At 46.1% G+C, this 15,745-nt stretch overlaps 1 protein-coding gene across 2 annotated transcripts in view; it reads right to left on the reverse strand.

Moving 5' to 3' along the window:
* Positions 1–15,745, reverse strand: part of GABBR2 (gamma-aminobutyric acid type B receptor subunit 2) — a 426,725-nt gene that overhangs the window by 243,131 nt on the left and 167,849 nt on the right. For both annotated transcript variants that reach the window (XM_032164654.2, XM_058446038.1), the window contains one exon: positions 11,356–11,526. In XM_032164654.2, coding sequence (XP_032020545.1) covers positions 11,356–11,526 — 171 coding nt within the window. The remainder of the gene's footprint in view (positions 1–11,355; positions 11,527–15,745) is intronic.

A 15,745-nucleotide genomic window follows, 5' to 3' on the forward strand; every position in this document is an offset into this window, starting at 1 on the left:
CCTCCCTAAGTGAGTCCGCTCTCTAAAAGGGAGACAGCGCCAGGTGCTGTGGCTCACGCCTGTAATACCAGCACTTTGGGAGGCCAAGGTGGGAGGGTCATTTGAGCCCAGAAGTTCCAGACCAGCCTGGGCAACAAAATGAGACTCTGTCTCAACAAAAAATAAAATAAAATAAAAATAACCAGGCGCGGTGGCGTGTGCCTGTAGTCTCAGCTATTCGGGAACCTGAGCCAGAAGATCGCTTGAGCCCAGGAGTTTGAGGCTGCAGTGAGCTACGATTGCACCACTGTACTCCAATCTGGATGACGGAGGGTAACCCCGTTTCAAAAACAAAAAACAAAAAAAAGGGAGACCACACCATGCTGAATAATTGAACATAACTACCTGGCACACAGTAGGTTCTCAATAACTGGCAGATGAGATTTTAATCACATTTTCCTACTCCTAAGGTCCTGATGTGCATGTGTGTGTGGCGGGGGGTGTTGCTTCACAAGGCTTGAGTCCTGCCCTGGGAGCCTGGCCCGGGGCTGGGCAGGGTACACCAGGAAGTGTCCCTGGTGAGGGTGCTGAGGTCACTGTGGATGGTCCTTTTCCTGCAGAGACCTGAAGGATCTCCGGTGGACTGTTTCGAAGAAGGCACACTTAGTCAACGCTATGTTCCAGGATCCTCACAGCTTGAGTGGAGGATATATTTATCTAATATCACATGTCCTCTTGAGCGGAGAGTACAACACTCACCCAGCCCTTCAGGAGCCTGGCGTTGGCACCACAGACCCATGGCAAGTCACCCTAGCCTCTCTGAGTGGAGTCCGTGTGGAGTGGGGAGAAGGACTCCACTCTGAGGACCTGGTGTGGAGTGTTAGGGGGGACAATCCACTAGGTCCTGAGGTCTTCCTTTTGAACCACAAATGGGACAGCCATCTTCTCTGCTCTGGAGTGGAGGGAGGAGGAGACTAGTGGGCCATCTGTCCCGAGGGCAGGAGCTCTGAGCCAGACAAAGGCATCCAAGCTTGGACATCTGTCTTCTCTTCAGCAGGCTTAGCCATGGCAGCCACCACTGAGCAAAACATCCTGGAAAAGCTCCAGATGTGCACACACTGCTCCAAGATGGCAGAAGAACTAGAAACTGGAGCCCCTGACAGGCGGTGGCTCTCACCTAGGTGGGGTCTTCCCACTCTGCAGGGGTGGGTAGGACAGAGCACTGCTAGTGGGCTGCACTTCCCATGGGGGACATTCACATGAAAGAACAAGTGTTGCTTGAACCCCAGGATCTGTCCCTATGGAGCCTCAGCAGAAGACTGAAGGCCTGTGGGGCTGATTCTTGACATTGATCAAATGGCTTTCCCACTGATTATCTGCTTTAGATCAGAGCTTCAAGGAGAAGTCTATTGCCAGTCCCACTCCCACCCTTCACCCATCTATCCTCATGAGTTAAATAAACAGGCGGCTAAGTGCTTTTTATTCATCCCAGTGGTCCCCAAACTTCAGTCACTCCTGCACCTCTTAGAGGCCATTTCACCATGTCTGTGCACCACCTATGTAAGCATTAATTAGTATTTTCAATTGAACGGTTTCACTTTTTAAACAGGGATTCCATCCTAAGCAATAACATCCATGAAGTACAGTTTTGATGTGCTAGTCATCATTTTACTTTTTCCTAGTGTATAATAACACAAATATAGAGCTATTAAAATTGTACAAAAATCACATCACATATTTAAACCATGCACTGGGAAATAATGGACCTACCCTAACCCTTCAAATGCCAAAGAGGCTGCCACAAACAGCCACCAAGGTCTGGACAGGACAGACAAGAAGCTTTTCCTGCTGGCTGACCCACAGGCCTGGCCCCTTGCAGAGCTCAAGGGAAGAGCACAGAGAAGGAGAGGATGCTTGCTTAGGCAGGCAGCCAAGTCACCTAAAAGCATTAGCAAGTTCTTCAGATAAAAGTTGGGGCCAGAGGTGGGGCACTAGTACCATTAGGATTAGAATCTGATCTGTCGGGAGTCCCCTGTCTCCTAATGATAAAAGATCTGCTGATACGCTGGCAGCCCAGGTGATCCTGCAGCCAGGAGGGATGCCAAGGGCAGAGCTCAGAGGTGGCTCAGCCCTCCAAGTGTGCTTGGCCTTGTTCTTAGCTAAAGTGAGCTTGGGAGCACAGTGGTCCCACCTGAAGGCTGTCCATTCCTTCAGTGCAGTGGTTCTCAAACTCTAGCTGCATCAAAATCATAAAGCTGAGCCCATCCCACAGTGTCTGATTCACTGGGGCTGGGACAGAGCCCAAGTGGTCCTGCTGATGATGCTGGTCCAGGGACCACACTTTGAGAACCACTGGTGTAGAAGTCAGTATTGCCCAATTCTGAAGAGAGAGGATTCTGAAGCATTAACAACTCAGGAAAAAATTATCCCAGGATGACAAAGTCAGGAAAATTAACTCGGACACGAACTACCGTGTGTGCATTCCCAAAGTCCAACACCTACATCACCTATAAGCAAGCACGTGGCAGGCTCCTGGGGACTGTGGATGCCAATGGCTGGTCCAGAACTTTCCATTGAGATCTCTAGAAGAATTTCCACCAACAAACAATGTCACATCCAAAAAAGACTTCAAGTTAAGAAATGACTGGCGTGACCTGAGTGGAATTCTGCAGGAGTCAGACTTGCTGACTCTGCCAGAACTGCCTGGCCCTTTGCAACCATCCCCCCTTGCCAAGTTGCCATCTGTCCCACCAAAGGGGCCTCGGGTCAACTCCTTTAAAGTTACTGCTTACTCTTCCAGAGCAGTATCCCGGGAGACACTCCTGCAGGGGAGGACAGGGAGACCCTGGGCTTGCATCTAACCTAGGAGTCACCCTTGTTAGAATCATCCATCATTCCCTTCTGCTCTTCCCGATGGCCCCGGTGACTGAGGCAGGAGGCAGTCAAGAGACGGGATGGACTCTTCACAAGCCTGGATGCTGGGGCTGGGGTTTCTCTGCACCCCTTACACCTTCATCTCACCATCCCAGGAACAGGTGGACTCAGGACGACAGGAGGGAAAGAACTGCATTTGTCCCTAAGAGTCTGGCCTAATGGATCAAGAATCATGTACTGAAATCACCACTGAACACACCTGCACCAGGGAGCATGCAGGGTGAGGGGACACAGGGATCTGCTGTGGCTCTCATTCATCATCTCATCTCATCTCCCATCCAGTGACAGTGGGTGAGAGATGAGGAAGCAAATGGTGTCTTGTGCTGCATCATACAAAAAACTGGTATGGGGAGAAAAATGAGGAGGAAGAACACAGAGACGGCACACCTGGAGCCAGCTGGGGAGGTTGAGCCAGATGGAGGGCAGGATGTTCCTGCCAAGAGAGAAGCCAGCATGGAGGTGTGGCTGGACCAAAGGGGCAAAGGAAGAAGTGACTGCAGGTGAGACAGAGGAGGAGGCCTCAGAGAGACCATAAAGGGTTTCAAGCCATGCTAAGGAGCTTGTTCCTGCTCAGAGCGGCAGGAGAGGATGATGATTCTAACAAGGGTGGCTTTTAGATTAGATGCAAGCCCGGGTTCTCCCTGTCCTCCCCTGCAGGAGTGTCTCCCAGGCTACTACTCCGGAAGAGTAAGCAGCAACTTTAGAGGAGTTGACCCGAGGCCCTTTTGGTGGGGCAGATGGCAACTTAGCAAGGGGTAAAGGTTTCAAAGGGCCAGGCAGGGCCCTGAAGGGCCTGAAAGGGCAGGTGCTTTGAAGAGGAAGCTCTGCAGATGGTGACCTTTTGGTCTTGGGCAGATTAAGGGCCTCACCTCAGTGGGGCATGCCACGTGAGAGAGGTCACCAGTACCAAAAGGTCAGCCTCAGAAGCCTCAAGATCACTGAGGACCAGTGACTAGGTGGGGAGTCTTGGAGCTTGGAGGGAGAAAAAGGAAAGGCAGCCATGCTCATGGCAGGCACAGAAACTCAGCCATGCAGTGGGGCTCCTGAATGGGGGCCAGCCACGGGCCAAGGAACCTGATTCTGGATGATAATAAAAATAACAGCCAGGCACTTTTCTTAGTACTTTAAGTATCCTAACACATTGAATCCTCCCAACAACCCTAAGAGGTAGGTGCTGTTATTATCCTCATGCTCAAGATGAAAAAAAGATGGCAAAGAAGCCTATGAAAAGATGCTCCACATCATATGACATGAGGGTAATGCAAATTAAAACAACAAGATACCACTGCACATCTATTAGAATGGCCAAACTCCAGAACACTGACAATACCAAATACTGGAGAGGATGGGGAGTCACAGAAACTCTCATTCACTGCTGGTGGGAATGCAAAATGGTACAGCCACTTTGGAGAACAGTTTGATGTTTTCTTACAACATGAAACATACCCTTACCATATGATCCAGCAATGGAGCTGCTCGGTATTTACCCAAAGGTCTGAAATCTGATGTCCACACAAAATCCTGTGCATGGATGTTTAGAGCAGCTTTATTAATAATTGCAAAAAATGAGAAGCCACCAAGATATCCTTCAGTAGGTAAATGGATAAACTGTGGTACATCCTGACAATGGATACAGTTGACCCTTGGTAACCACAGGCTCCTCATCCATGGATTCAACCAACCATGGATCAAGGATTTTTCTTTTTTTCAGAGGGGCGGCAGGGGGACAGAGTCTCACTCTGTTGCCAGGCTGGAGGACAGTAGTGCCATCTCAGCTCACTGCAACCTCCACCTCTCGGGTTCAAGTGATTCTCCTGCCTCAGCCTCCCAAGTAGCTGGGATTACAGGCGCCCGCTACCATGCCCAGCTAATTTTTTTTTTTGTATTTTTAGTAGAGACAGGGTTTCACCATGTTGGCCAGGCTGGTCTCGAACTCCTGACCTCAGGTGATCTGCCTACCTCAGCCTCTCAGTGTGCTGGGATTACAGGCATGAGCCACCACACTCAGCCCGGATGGAGGATATTTTAAAAATAAATAAATAAATAAATAAATAAATAAATAAATAAATAACAACAGAGCAACATAAATAACACGGAAAACCCCAATGCAGTGTAACAACTATTTACCTAGCATTTACACTGCATTAGGTATCAAAGATAATCTAGAGATAATTTAAAGAATATGGGAGGATGTGCATAGGCTATATGCAAACACTACACCATTTTATATCAGGGACTTGATCCTCAGATTTTGGTACCTATGGGGGTCCGGGAACAAATCCCTCATGGTTACTAAGGGACAGCTGTGTTAATTCAGCACTAAAACTAAACAAGCTATCAAGCAATGAAAAGACATGGTGGAAAGTTAAATGCATATTAAAGAAGGGAAATAAGCCAATCTGAAAAGGCTACATTCTGTATGATTCCAATTAAACGACATTATGGAAAAGGCAAAACTTTGGGGATCAGTAAAAAGACAGAGGACTTTTAGGGTGGTGAAAATACTCTAATGATACTACAATGATGAATACATGTCATTACGCATTTGTCCAAAACCATTCAATATACCGCACCAAGAGTGAACCCTCATGTAAACTCTGGAGTCTGGGTGATGATGCCATGTCAATGTAGATTCATCAGTTGTAACAAATGGGCCACTCTGACAGGGATGGTGACAATGAGGAGGCTGTTCCTGTGTGGGGACAGGGAGTGTATGGGAAATCTCTGCACCTTCCTCTCAATTTTGCTATGAATCTAAAATCCTCTAAAATTAGTCTCTTAAACAAACAAAACAGAGGCACAAAGAGGCTAAGTAATTCTCACAGCCACGTCCCTGGGAGTGGCAGGATCAGGGTCAAAGGCCAGGTCTCCATAAGCTCACATCCTAGAATCCAAAATTCTTTGAGCTAGGAGGTATCTTAGAAGTCAACTGGCCCAATTCTCTTAGCTTACAGAAAGGGAAACAGACCCAGAGACAGCAAGTGATTGGCTTACGGGCACTTAAGCACTTAGTTGGTTAGCTGCAACATAGAATTGAGAGCCCAAAGAATAACTTGGTTAAGATGGTTGGGTAGACCATAAGACTTGAAAAGGCGGAGAGACCCAAATGCCCCTGCCTCCCTCTTCTGTCTTCCTAGGAGTCCCCTGTCCACTGCCTTCATCTCCACCCCAAGCCCTATCTCCCTCCTGGGCCCGCAGTGCCCATGTGACATCACTCAGCACTCTGGCCTCTCAGCTCCTTGCCCTAAATTCCAGTGACCTGCACCTCCAGGCCACAGTGGGTCTTCATACATCGCCAGGGCCTGGCCTCTCAGTACTTATGCCCCTCTTCTGGCTCTGTCCACAGCCTCCGAACAACCCTCCAGCTTTTTACTGCAGCCCCTCAATATGCACACGGGTTACCTGCCTGCCTATCCCTCTCCAACGCAGACTTCGTGTACCACCCCAACTCTTCACACCCCCACTGTTGTCTTCCATCTGGAGGGGCCCCCAGCGCTGGACCAAGGCCTCCCTCCACCTTCTCCATCCCGCTCCTCAGTCCCCAGGCCTGCTGAGGGCCACCAGCTAGAATGGGGCTACTTTGAGCTCAAGGTCTCCCACCACCAGAGGGCGTCACTTCCACCCTGAGCTCCCGACTCTGAGCCAACTACGCAGGACAGGAGTCCTCAACACTGGCGGCACACTGAAGCCACCTGGAGAGCTTGGACAGGCTCCAACACCAGGGTCGTCCAGTGTGATTGCTCTGGGGATGGCCTGGGCATCAGGATTTTCAAAGCTCCCCAGATGCTCCATCCATACAGGGGATTACCACTCAGCAGTAGAAAGAAACAAACCACTGACACATGCCATAGCATGACGTGCCTCAAACACTGCGCTAAGAAGCCAGACGCAAAAGACTGTGTGTTCTTTAATTCCATGTATATGAAATTTCCAGAAAAGGTAAAACTATTCCTGGGGCTGGGGGGTGGAACTGACTACAAATGGGCACATGGGAATTTTTAGAGTGATGAAGAGTGTTCTAAAACTGGATTGTGGCGATTGTTACACAAACACATACTTTTTTTTTTTGAGACAGGGTCTCACTGTCTCCCAAGTTAAAATGTGCAGTAGTGCAATCATAGCTCACTGCAGCCTTGAACTTCTGGGCTCAAGCCTCTCAGGTAGCTGGGACTACAGGTGTGCACCATCATGCCCAGTTAATTTTTGTATTTTTTTTGTAGAGACAGGGCTTTGTCATGTTGTCCAGGCTGGTCTCAAACTCCTAGGCTCAAGCAATCCTTCTGCTTTGGCTTCCCAAAGTGATGGAATTACAGGTGTGAGCCACCACACCTGGCCAACATGAAAAAATTATAAAAAATAATTGAACTGTACATTAACAATGGATGAACTGTATGGCATGTAAATTATATCTCAATAAGGTTATTAAAAGTGAAGAAAAGGAAACAGAAGAAAATCCAAAAATGTACATTTTATTTTGTATTAAAAACAAAATTTCCCTGGTGATTCTAGCGAGCAGCCAGAGTTGAGAACTCAATGCAGGGAGCCTCACCACTCACCCCCAGCCTGTGTCATTGATCTCTGGTCCTCCACAGCACGGGGCCCATCACAGACCATGGCACATAGGAGGCCACACTGATTTTTTGAGTGAATGGACCTGCATTTTCAGTTTGCCCCATGAATCACTGGAGAAGCAAATGGCTATTTAGTGAGCACCTACTACGCAGAGATCTTTCATTTCTGTTTTCTCACTTAACCATCTCATCTTCAGTACCTGCAAGGTAGGATAAATAGCCCCGTTTTACACAGGGAAAAGTGGATCTCTATGAGGCCTAGAATCTCACAGCCATCACTTAGCAAGGATGGGCTCAGAGATCAGCCCATCTGGTACCAAATCCTTCCTTCTTTCATCTCATTTACACCTTTCATCCAGAGGGGGCATGGCAGAGTAAGCTGAAACTTTCCAGCCACCAATTCTCTCCATGGAACCCTGGTCCCAGCAGCAGCTCTAGATCTGATACATCCTAGGGTCAGCATGGGAAAGTGAACTGCCTGGGGTCACACAGCCATGCTTGGCCAAAGTGGGCCTAGAGATCAGTACCTCGGACCCAAGTCCTGAGCAGCCTCTGGGTTACCATGGGCTTACCTTGAATCTCAGAGGTTGGAGGTGCTCACAGGAGCAGCTGGTCCCTAGGTGGGATGGCCCTCAGCCCTCTACCCCTTTCCACAGTCCCAGTGCCACAGTAATAAGCTCCGTGGGAGTAAAGCCCCTCCACCACCCCCTCCGACTTCAGGATTTCTTTCACTTGACATTCCTTCCAGTGCACCAGGCCGGAACAGAAGTGCTTGACGCTGCTGATCGACCAGTTTCATAAAAGGAATCCAGTTTCCTTTGCACTCATGAAAAGCTGTTAGCCCCTGGCGAGTTTCCAGGGCCTGCACTCCAGCGATGCAGCCCAGACATTGAGAGAGGGATGCCAAAGCTCTTGGGCACAGAGAAGAGTCAGCTGGGCTGAGAGATTTAAATCAAGAGGGGTCCTTGCCAGCAATACCAGCAAGCAGCATCCTGTCCTCGGGAAAAGAGGTTTCCCACTGAGATGCTCTGAAACCCTGGCTGAGGGCCCTGACATGGCTGTGCAAGGGGAAAGATGTGCTACCCAACAGTCAAGACCTGAGATTACCCAGTGAGGACCATGTAGCGAGGACACACAGCAACAGCCTGAGGGTACACCTTCCAGCCCTGCCTGGGCTCTTTACCAGCATGCGCCCTGGGGCAAGAGACATCCCACCCTCTGCAAACTTCAGTTTCCCCATCTGTAAAATGGGAACCATTACTCCTCCTTACAGGGTGGCTGTCTGTGAGAGTTTTTGGGAATCTATAAGGCACCCAACCAATGTCAGGGCTCACAGTTTACCCTCTTTAGAACCAGTCTGGTGGGAATTTTAAACCTCTTCGGCTACAGGCAGGTAGTTCCCATGCAATTCCAGGAAGCCAGAGAAGAAAAGAAGGAGCAATGGGAAGTCTGAACTGAGGGGTTCAGGACCCCAAAATTTAGTCCTGACTTTTCTGTGAACAACCTTTCATGACTTCAGAGGTGCCTTGAAACCTTGAACTTTGTCCCCTTCCCTTTCTGGGCCTTAGTTTCCCCTTCTACAAAATGAGGAGGGTAGGAGATATGTCTCTAAGGGTCCTTCAGGCTCTGACAGCCAAAGATGCTATCAGAAAAAAGCAGGTCTGGCCGGGCACGGTGGCTCACGCCACTTTGGGAGCACTTTGGGAAGCCGAGGTGAGCAGATCAAGAGGTCAAGAGATCAAGACCATCCTAGCCAATATGGTGAAACCCTGTCTCTACTAAAAATACATAAATTAGCTGGGTGTGGTGGCACGTGCCTGTAGTCCCAGCTACTTGGGAGGCTGAGGCAGGAGAATCACTTGAACCCAGGAGGCAGAGGGTGCAATGAGCCGAGATCGCACCAGTGCACTCCAGCCTGGTGACAGAGCAAGACTTCGTCCAAAAAAAAGAAAAGGAAAAGAAAAAAGCAGGTCTCTCCAAATCCTGGCAGAGTCCAGTGTTAATGGGGCCATGGGATGGGTCCTTCTTATCCTCCACCATCCACTTGTTTCACTCTCATTTTAGAACATTTCTCGCTTCTCTATGAAGGCGGCCTTTCAGCAAAAGCCTCTTCAGCATTTGGCAATGAGTCACTCCCGCTGGAGGTCAAGTTCCCTTTGTGCCTCCTCCTAGGGGCTGACAAACAGAGAGGCGGGAAGATGACGAGCAGTCTTGCCTGGGAAAAGCTTGCCTTGTTTGGATACCCACAGACAGTGGGGCCAAACACTTCCACTTTTCACGCACCTCCAAAAACAACCCTCTCTGTGTATGAACTTTACAGTTTACAAAGCTCTTTCAAATCTATTACTCATTGGATTTTGGCAGAAGCCCTGCAGGGAGGCATGCAAGAGGTTATTGTCCCCATTTTACAGGGGAGGAATCGAAGCTCAGAGAAGCGAGGTAACGTCTCCAAGGTCACACAGCCAATGTATGAAGTGGTCTCTCCTTCCCATGGAAGAGAAAGAGGGCAAGAACCTCAGAAGGTAAGTGCAGAGCTGCAGTGGAAACCAGGTCTGCTGATTACCAGCCCTGCTCTGCTCCCAACTTTCTTGCCACCCTGCCCGGCCTTTCCCCATTCCCAGGCTGGCAGGAGGCTGTGTGTCTGCCCCCACCGCTCCAGCTGAGGTCTGTCTAGACCCCTGACTCATGCATGGAAATCCTCCACACGGCTAAGTTTGTTTCTCTTGGGCTGCTAAGAACACTTGGTTTGTCTTGTGTTTTTGGAGGCTCCAAGTATCAAAAGCACACATGGGAACAGAAAGGAAAGTAGGAGACACAAAGCAAATGGGAAAAAAGGAGGCTATTTTGTCCTCATCTGAGTGAGGCTAATGTTTCAAATATTTGTTAATATCCACTGTTAGTAAGGACATGTGAAAATGGGAATTTTCAAATGCTGTTGGTGGGACTAGAAATTAGAACTGCCTTTTTGGAGGTCAGTCCCTCTTAAAATTTTAAATGGCCCAGCAATTCCACTTCTAGAAGTCTACTGCCAAGATGTACACTTAGGCATGAGAGTACGGTTGTCCCATTGAAAAGTGGTCAACGTTCAGAGGGGCTGGCTCGGTAAGTTACGATATACCCATCTGACAGAACACCAGGTCCCTTTAAACCATGAGGTTAATCAAGGCCTCTAAGATCTGTTGTAAAGTGAAAAAAGAAACATACATGATATGAAGTCATTTGGCTTTAAAACAAATACATTGAAAAAGTTCTAGGCAAATGAACCCCTAAGTGAAAGCAGGAGTTAACTTTCAGAGAGAAAGCGTAATTCAGGTGGCTTGGGACAAAGCAACACTTTTACATTTTTACTACCCATATTTTGGCTTTTTTTTCCCCACAACAAAACACATACACAAAACAAAAAAATTGCCTACCATACATTAATGCGTGTTTGTAAGTCATTTAGAACAAACAAAACTCTACCCCATCCAAGGTGACATTGGCATCTTTGGTCCAAGCCAGCCTTTCCCCCAAACTCTCCTCACAGATGAACACCGCCTGGTAGAACTTTGTGATCTTAGATGGTCACGACAGCATCAATAACAAAGACAAGCCCACAGGGGCACTGAGGGAATAAGCTACACGAGGTAGCCAATAAAAAGAATGAAAGGGAAGTTTCACTCCTGATGATGGTTTCCACCAGTCCTATGCACAGTGAAATTCCTCAGCTACCAGCTCTATTTTGTCAACGGTGAAACAGCTTTGATAGCACTAACCAACACATGCTTAAAAGCCCTGTGACAGTACCCATCCCTGACTAAACCACATTGCCTTTTGCTAGATGACAGCAGCAAGCAGTAAGGCAGGCCGTGTCCACACGAGCCGAGCGTACCTCAGAGAACCTCTGAACGTCTTGCGTTAGCGTGCCCACGCGCTTCCACTGGTAGTGCTTGAGCAACTTCAGAATGGCTGGATTCACCGCATTGTCTGATGGGACGGTCCGAAAGAAATAAGGGTATTTTTTCTTATCAGCTAGAACAGGCGTGGTTGCAGCAAAAGAAAGCTGAAAAACACAAAAGAGACAACACTTTTTACTGATGAGCCTCGCAGCTGTGACCCAGCATCTTTCCTACTGGAATAGAGACTGTTAGTTTCAACTTGGAGCATACACACATGGGGACAGATATTTTAAAAACTTTTTTATTGTAAGAGTAACATATCATAATGGAAGGGAAGGTTTAAAAATGCAAAATAAGGAGGAAGAAGGGAAAAAATAGCCAATGATCTACCCCTCCCTAAAGAACCATCATTCATGTTATCGTCTATTCCTTCCCAGTCCTTTTTCTATGCACAGTGATTGGATTTTTTAAAAAAGATCCCAAAATCATTCTACATGCACAATTGAACTGTTTTTCCCCATTTAACAGTATCCTTAAAAACTCTTTGTAAATCTCATAATAGCTGCACAATATTCCAGCATATGAATATACCATAATTTACTGAATCGTTTCTAATTTGGGGTTATTTCGATTATTTCTAATTTGTCATTATCATCATATTATTCTACAGGCATCTTTGTACATAGCATTTTTTGTTTTATATTTTGGGATGTTTCCATAAGATAGAGTCTGTGATATAAAATTTTTCAGATAAAGAATATGAGTCTTTAAAGATTTATACTTATTTCCAAAAAACATTTTATCAGTTTGCAAATTTACTAGCCAGGAATGATTAGAGGGCCAGTGTCACCACATCTTTGCCAACAGAAGGAGTAAAAAATGTTATTCTGTCTAATTTTATAACGATTTATCAACAAATAAAACCCTGAATCATATCGCATTCATGGTTACAGATAATGCTGAACTTTTCCCTATGGTTATTAACTAGTAGCATATCCTATTTTAGGAGTTACTTTTTCATGTCCTTTGTTTATTTTTTGAGTGGTATTCTAATGCTTTTCTAATTGAATTTAATGAAGATATTTTATATACATAGCATTCAAACTCAGGCTATTATAGTTGTTGGAAATATCTCAGTTTGTGTTGCCTTTACATTTTATGTGTGTGTATTTTAATTTCCACTCGGTAGTCAAAGCTGTCCGTCGTTCTCTTTATTATTTCTTCTTTTTAAGTGCCAGTTAAGTTGTTAAATTGGATTTTAATTGTGTGTTCCTGAAGGCCCAACCTAAATGTCACCTCTTCCATAACACTTCCTGTGATCTCTGTTCCTTCCCTCAGCCTCAGCCACGGAAGGTAGTTATCAAAGTTTTTGATCTTTGCAGTATGATGGTGAAAAGATGGTATCTTGTTATAGTCTAATTTGCATTTTTCTTAGTGTGAGGTTGAGTATTTCTTCTATTTTTTATATTAATTTTATTATTTATTTATTTATTTATTTATTAGAGACAGGGTCCATTCTGTTGCCCAGACTGCAGTACAATGCTGCTATCATAGCTCACTGCAGCCTGGAACTCCTGGGTTCCAGCGATCCCCACCTGCCTCAGTCTCTGGGGTAGCTGGGACTATAGGTGTATGCCTCTATGCCGAGCTAATTTAAAAATCTGTCTAGAGAAGCGGTCTCACTATGTTGCCTAGTCTGGTTTTGAACCCCTGGGCTCAAGCCTCTGGCCTCAGCCTCCTGAGTCGCTGTGACTGCAGGTGTGCTATCGCACCCAGCTTCTTCCTATGTGTAAAAGTAATTGGTAGTTCCTTTCTGGAAACTTCACATTTTTTGCTTGTTTTCTAATTTGACTAGTAGTCTTCTTTATCAGTTTATAGAAATGATCTTTTATATTAAGAAAATTAGCCCTTTATAAGTTGCTAATTTTTCTCCCAGTTTGTACTCTGTTTCTTGATGTTGTTTATAGTGCCATTTCCATGTAATCACGGTTTTTTTTTAATGAGGATGAATTTATCAGTTTTTTTCCTTTATGACTTCAGGTTTTATGTCATATTTAAGAAAGGCTTCTCTTACTCTGAGATTATAATTTCTCCATGGTTTCTTCTAGTCTGTCTGTCCTCCCTCCCTCCCTCCCTCCCTCCTTCTCTTCTTTTGTTTCATTCAAACCTTTGATCCAGAGAGGGCATGGATGAAGCAAGCTCAATCTTTGCTGCCACCAGCCATCTCCCGAACCCTTGCTTGTCCCAGCAGCAGCTCTGGATTTGATACATCCTAGGTTCCAATTTCAGCATTCAGGGAAATAACATCCCGGTACCCTCAGCCTCCAGCCGAAGTTGCTTTACTGCTTCTTCTGTCACCCTAGAACCACTTTCCCCTTACAAAAGTTTGTGGGGGGCAGTAGAGATTTGTCCCCTTCCATGTCTGGTTCAGAGGGTAGACAGCCACTGTCTAGAACTGCTGGATCTCCTATCTATTGGAGCTGACCACACAACAGTAATTCAGCCATTACCTGAAGCTACAGAGCCCCTGTAGAAACCATCTTCTAAGATCCAACGGAGATAGAGACACCCCAAGACAAGTAAAGGTCAAGGGTAGAATGATTTTTGTCAATGTTCAAAGATTCTTGGTAGAAGAGGACTAATGAGAGGGAAATTTCAACTGGACACATTGAGGAACATTCACATCAGAGTTGTCTGGCCATGGAAAGCCTGCCGTCAGAAGTAGTGAGATCCCTGTGTCTGGAGGTGTGCAAGCAAAGACTGGACCACAACCAAGTGACAACAGAAGGGCTTCAAAGTGTCTGTGAACCCCCTGAAAACTGTAGGAAATGATTTGCATGGCCATGTATGTGCAGACAGACACGCATATTTTTCTGAAAACAAGAATCAGTGGCTTCCATCATATTCACAAAGAGGATCATTCCAACCAAATCAAGATCTGCGCACCTGCCTTCGGTTGACATTTAGGTCCCATAGTGAGTGCGGGAAATAAGAGCTCTCCATAGTCCCCTCAAACCTACTGTCTGTGATTCTTCTCACAAGATTAAAAACACTGCAAGCCTCCTATGCTCACCAGTGGGGGAAGGAGCTATTAGAAAAACCTGGGAGCAACTATTTCAGGACAGGGACATTATATATACCATCACATCCCCAAAAAATGCTTATCTAATACAATTTGGAAAATATTGGCTTTCTGATGTGATTTCTGAATCACACCCTGGTTGCTACTTTACCGTTATTGTCCCATTAGTTCCAGGTCCACAATTAATTGTTGCTTGAACAACCTCATATGTTTTCCCTGTGGGTAATTACCGTGGTTACTGTTCAGTGAATAAATGGCCCATTGTGTTTACAATAGGCTTGGAGTACAATATGTGCCCCGGGTCTAAATCATGTTGGGTGCAAAATATTAACTGGCACTGACATTTTCTGCACCATTTGAGATAATGCACGCTTTGATTAGATTGCTTTGCGTCACTGTTTCTCTGGCTTTAGCCTCCTGGAACTTTCTTCCATGGACAAAAACTGCAGGTGCCCAGTAGTACTGCTGGACTTCAGAACTAACAGACATCTGAGAAATCATCTAGCTCTGGGGTTCTTGGCACACTGGAGTTATTTGGGGGGATTTTGAAGAATACTGATGACTTACTCCCACTCCAAACAAACTGAATCAGAATCTCTGGGCATCTAGCCCAAGCATCAGTATTATTTAAAAATTTTCCAGGTGATTATGATGCTCAGTGAGGGTTAAGGACCACAGATACAGCTCGACACCCCTGGTTTGGAATAAGTAGACTGCAGCCCCGAAATGAGATATCAAAATTCCACTATAGCTAATAAGAGGTGGAAGCAGGACTCGAACCCGGGTCTATAGGACCCTAACACTAGTGCGCTTTCTCCCATGGATGACTATCTACCTGCCTCCTACAGGCTCCCCAGGCCTTCTTCCCCTAGCACAGTCACCCAGCGTCTGGCATCACCAGGGCTGTTAGCATTAGGGCCCTAACTTGGAGACCAAGCTTTCTGAGCTCTCCTGCCTTGTTTCACGTAACCAAGTTTGTTTCTGAACAGATTGTGACTGAGGCTTTGAGTTAATTCCTAGCCAAGGATTTATTTCGGAGAGTATTTTAAAATTTAATTTCTAGTTTTGTTATAATTTCTAGTTTTATTGCATTATTTTGAGAATTTGGCAAGTGCAGTGTCTGCTTTTGGAATTTATTGAGATTTTCTTTGTGGCCTATTATACAATCAACTTCTGTACAAGTTCCATGGTGGCTGGAAAAAAGATGAAATCTATAGTCATAAGCTATAGAATTCTTTATGAGACTACTTATGCATAATAGATATAACCAAACTAATTATATTATCATACACTTTGTATTT

Source organism: Hylobates moloch, unplaced genomic scaffold (assembly GCF_009828535.3).
Source record: "Hylobates moloch isolate HMO894 unplaced genomic scaffold, HMol_V3 SCAFFOLD_10, whole genome shotgun sequence".
NCBI classification, from domain to species: Eukaryota; Metazoa; Chordata; class Mammalia; order Primates; family Hylobatidae; genus Hylobates; species Hylobates moloch.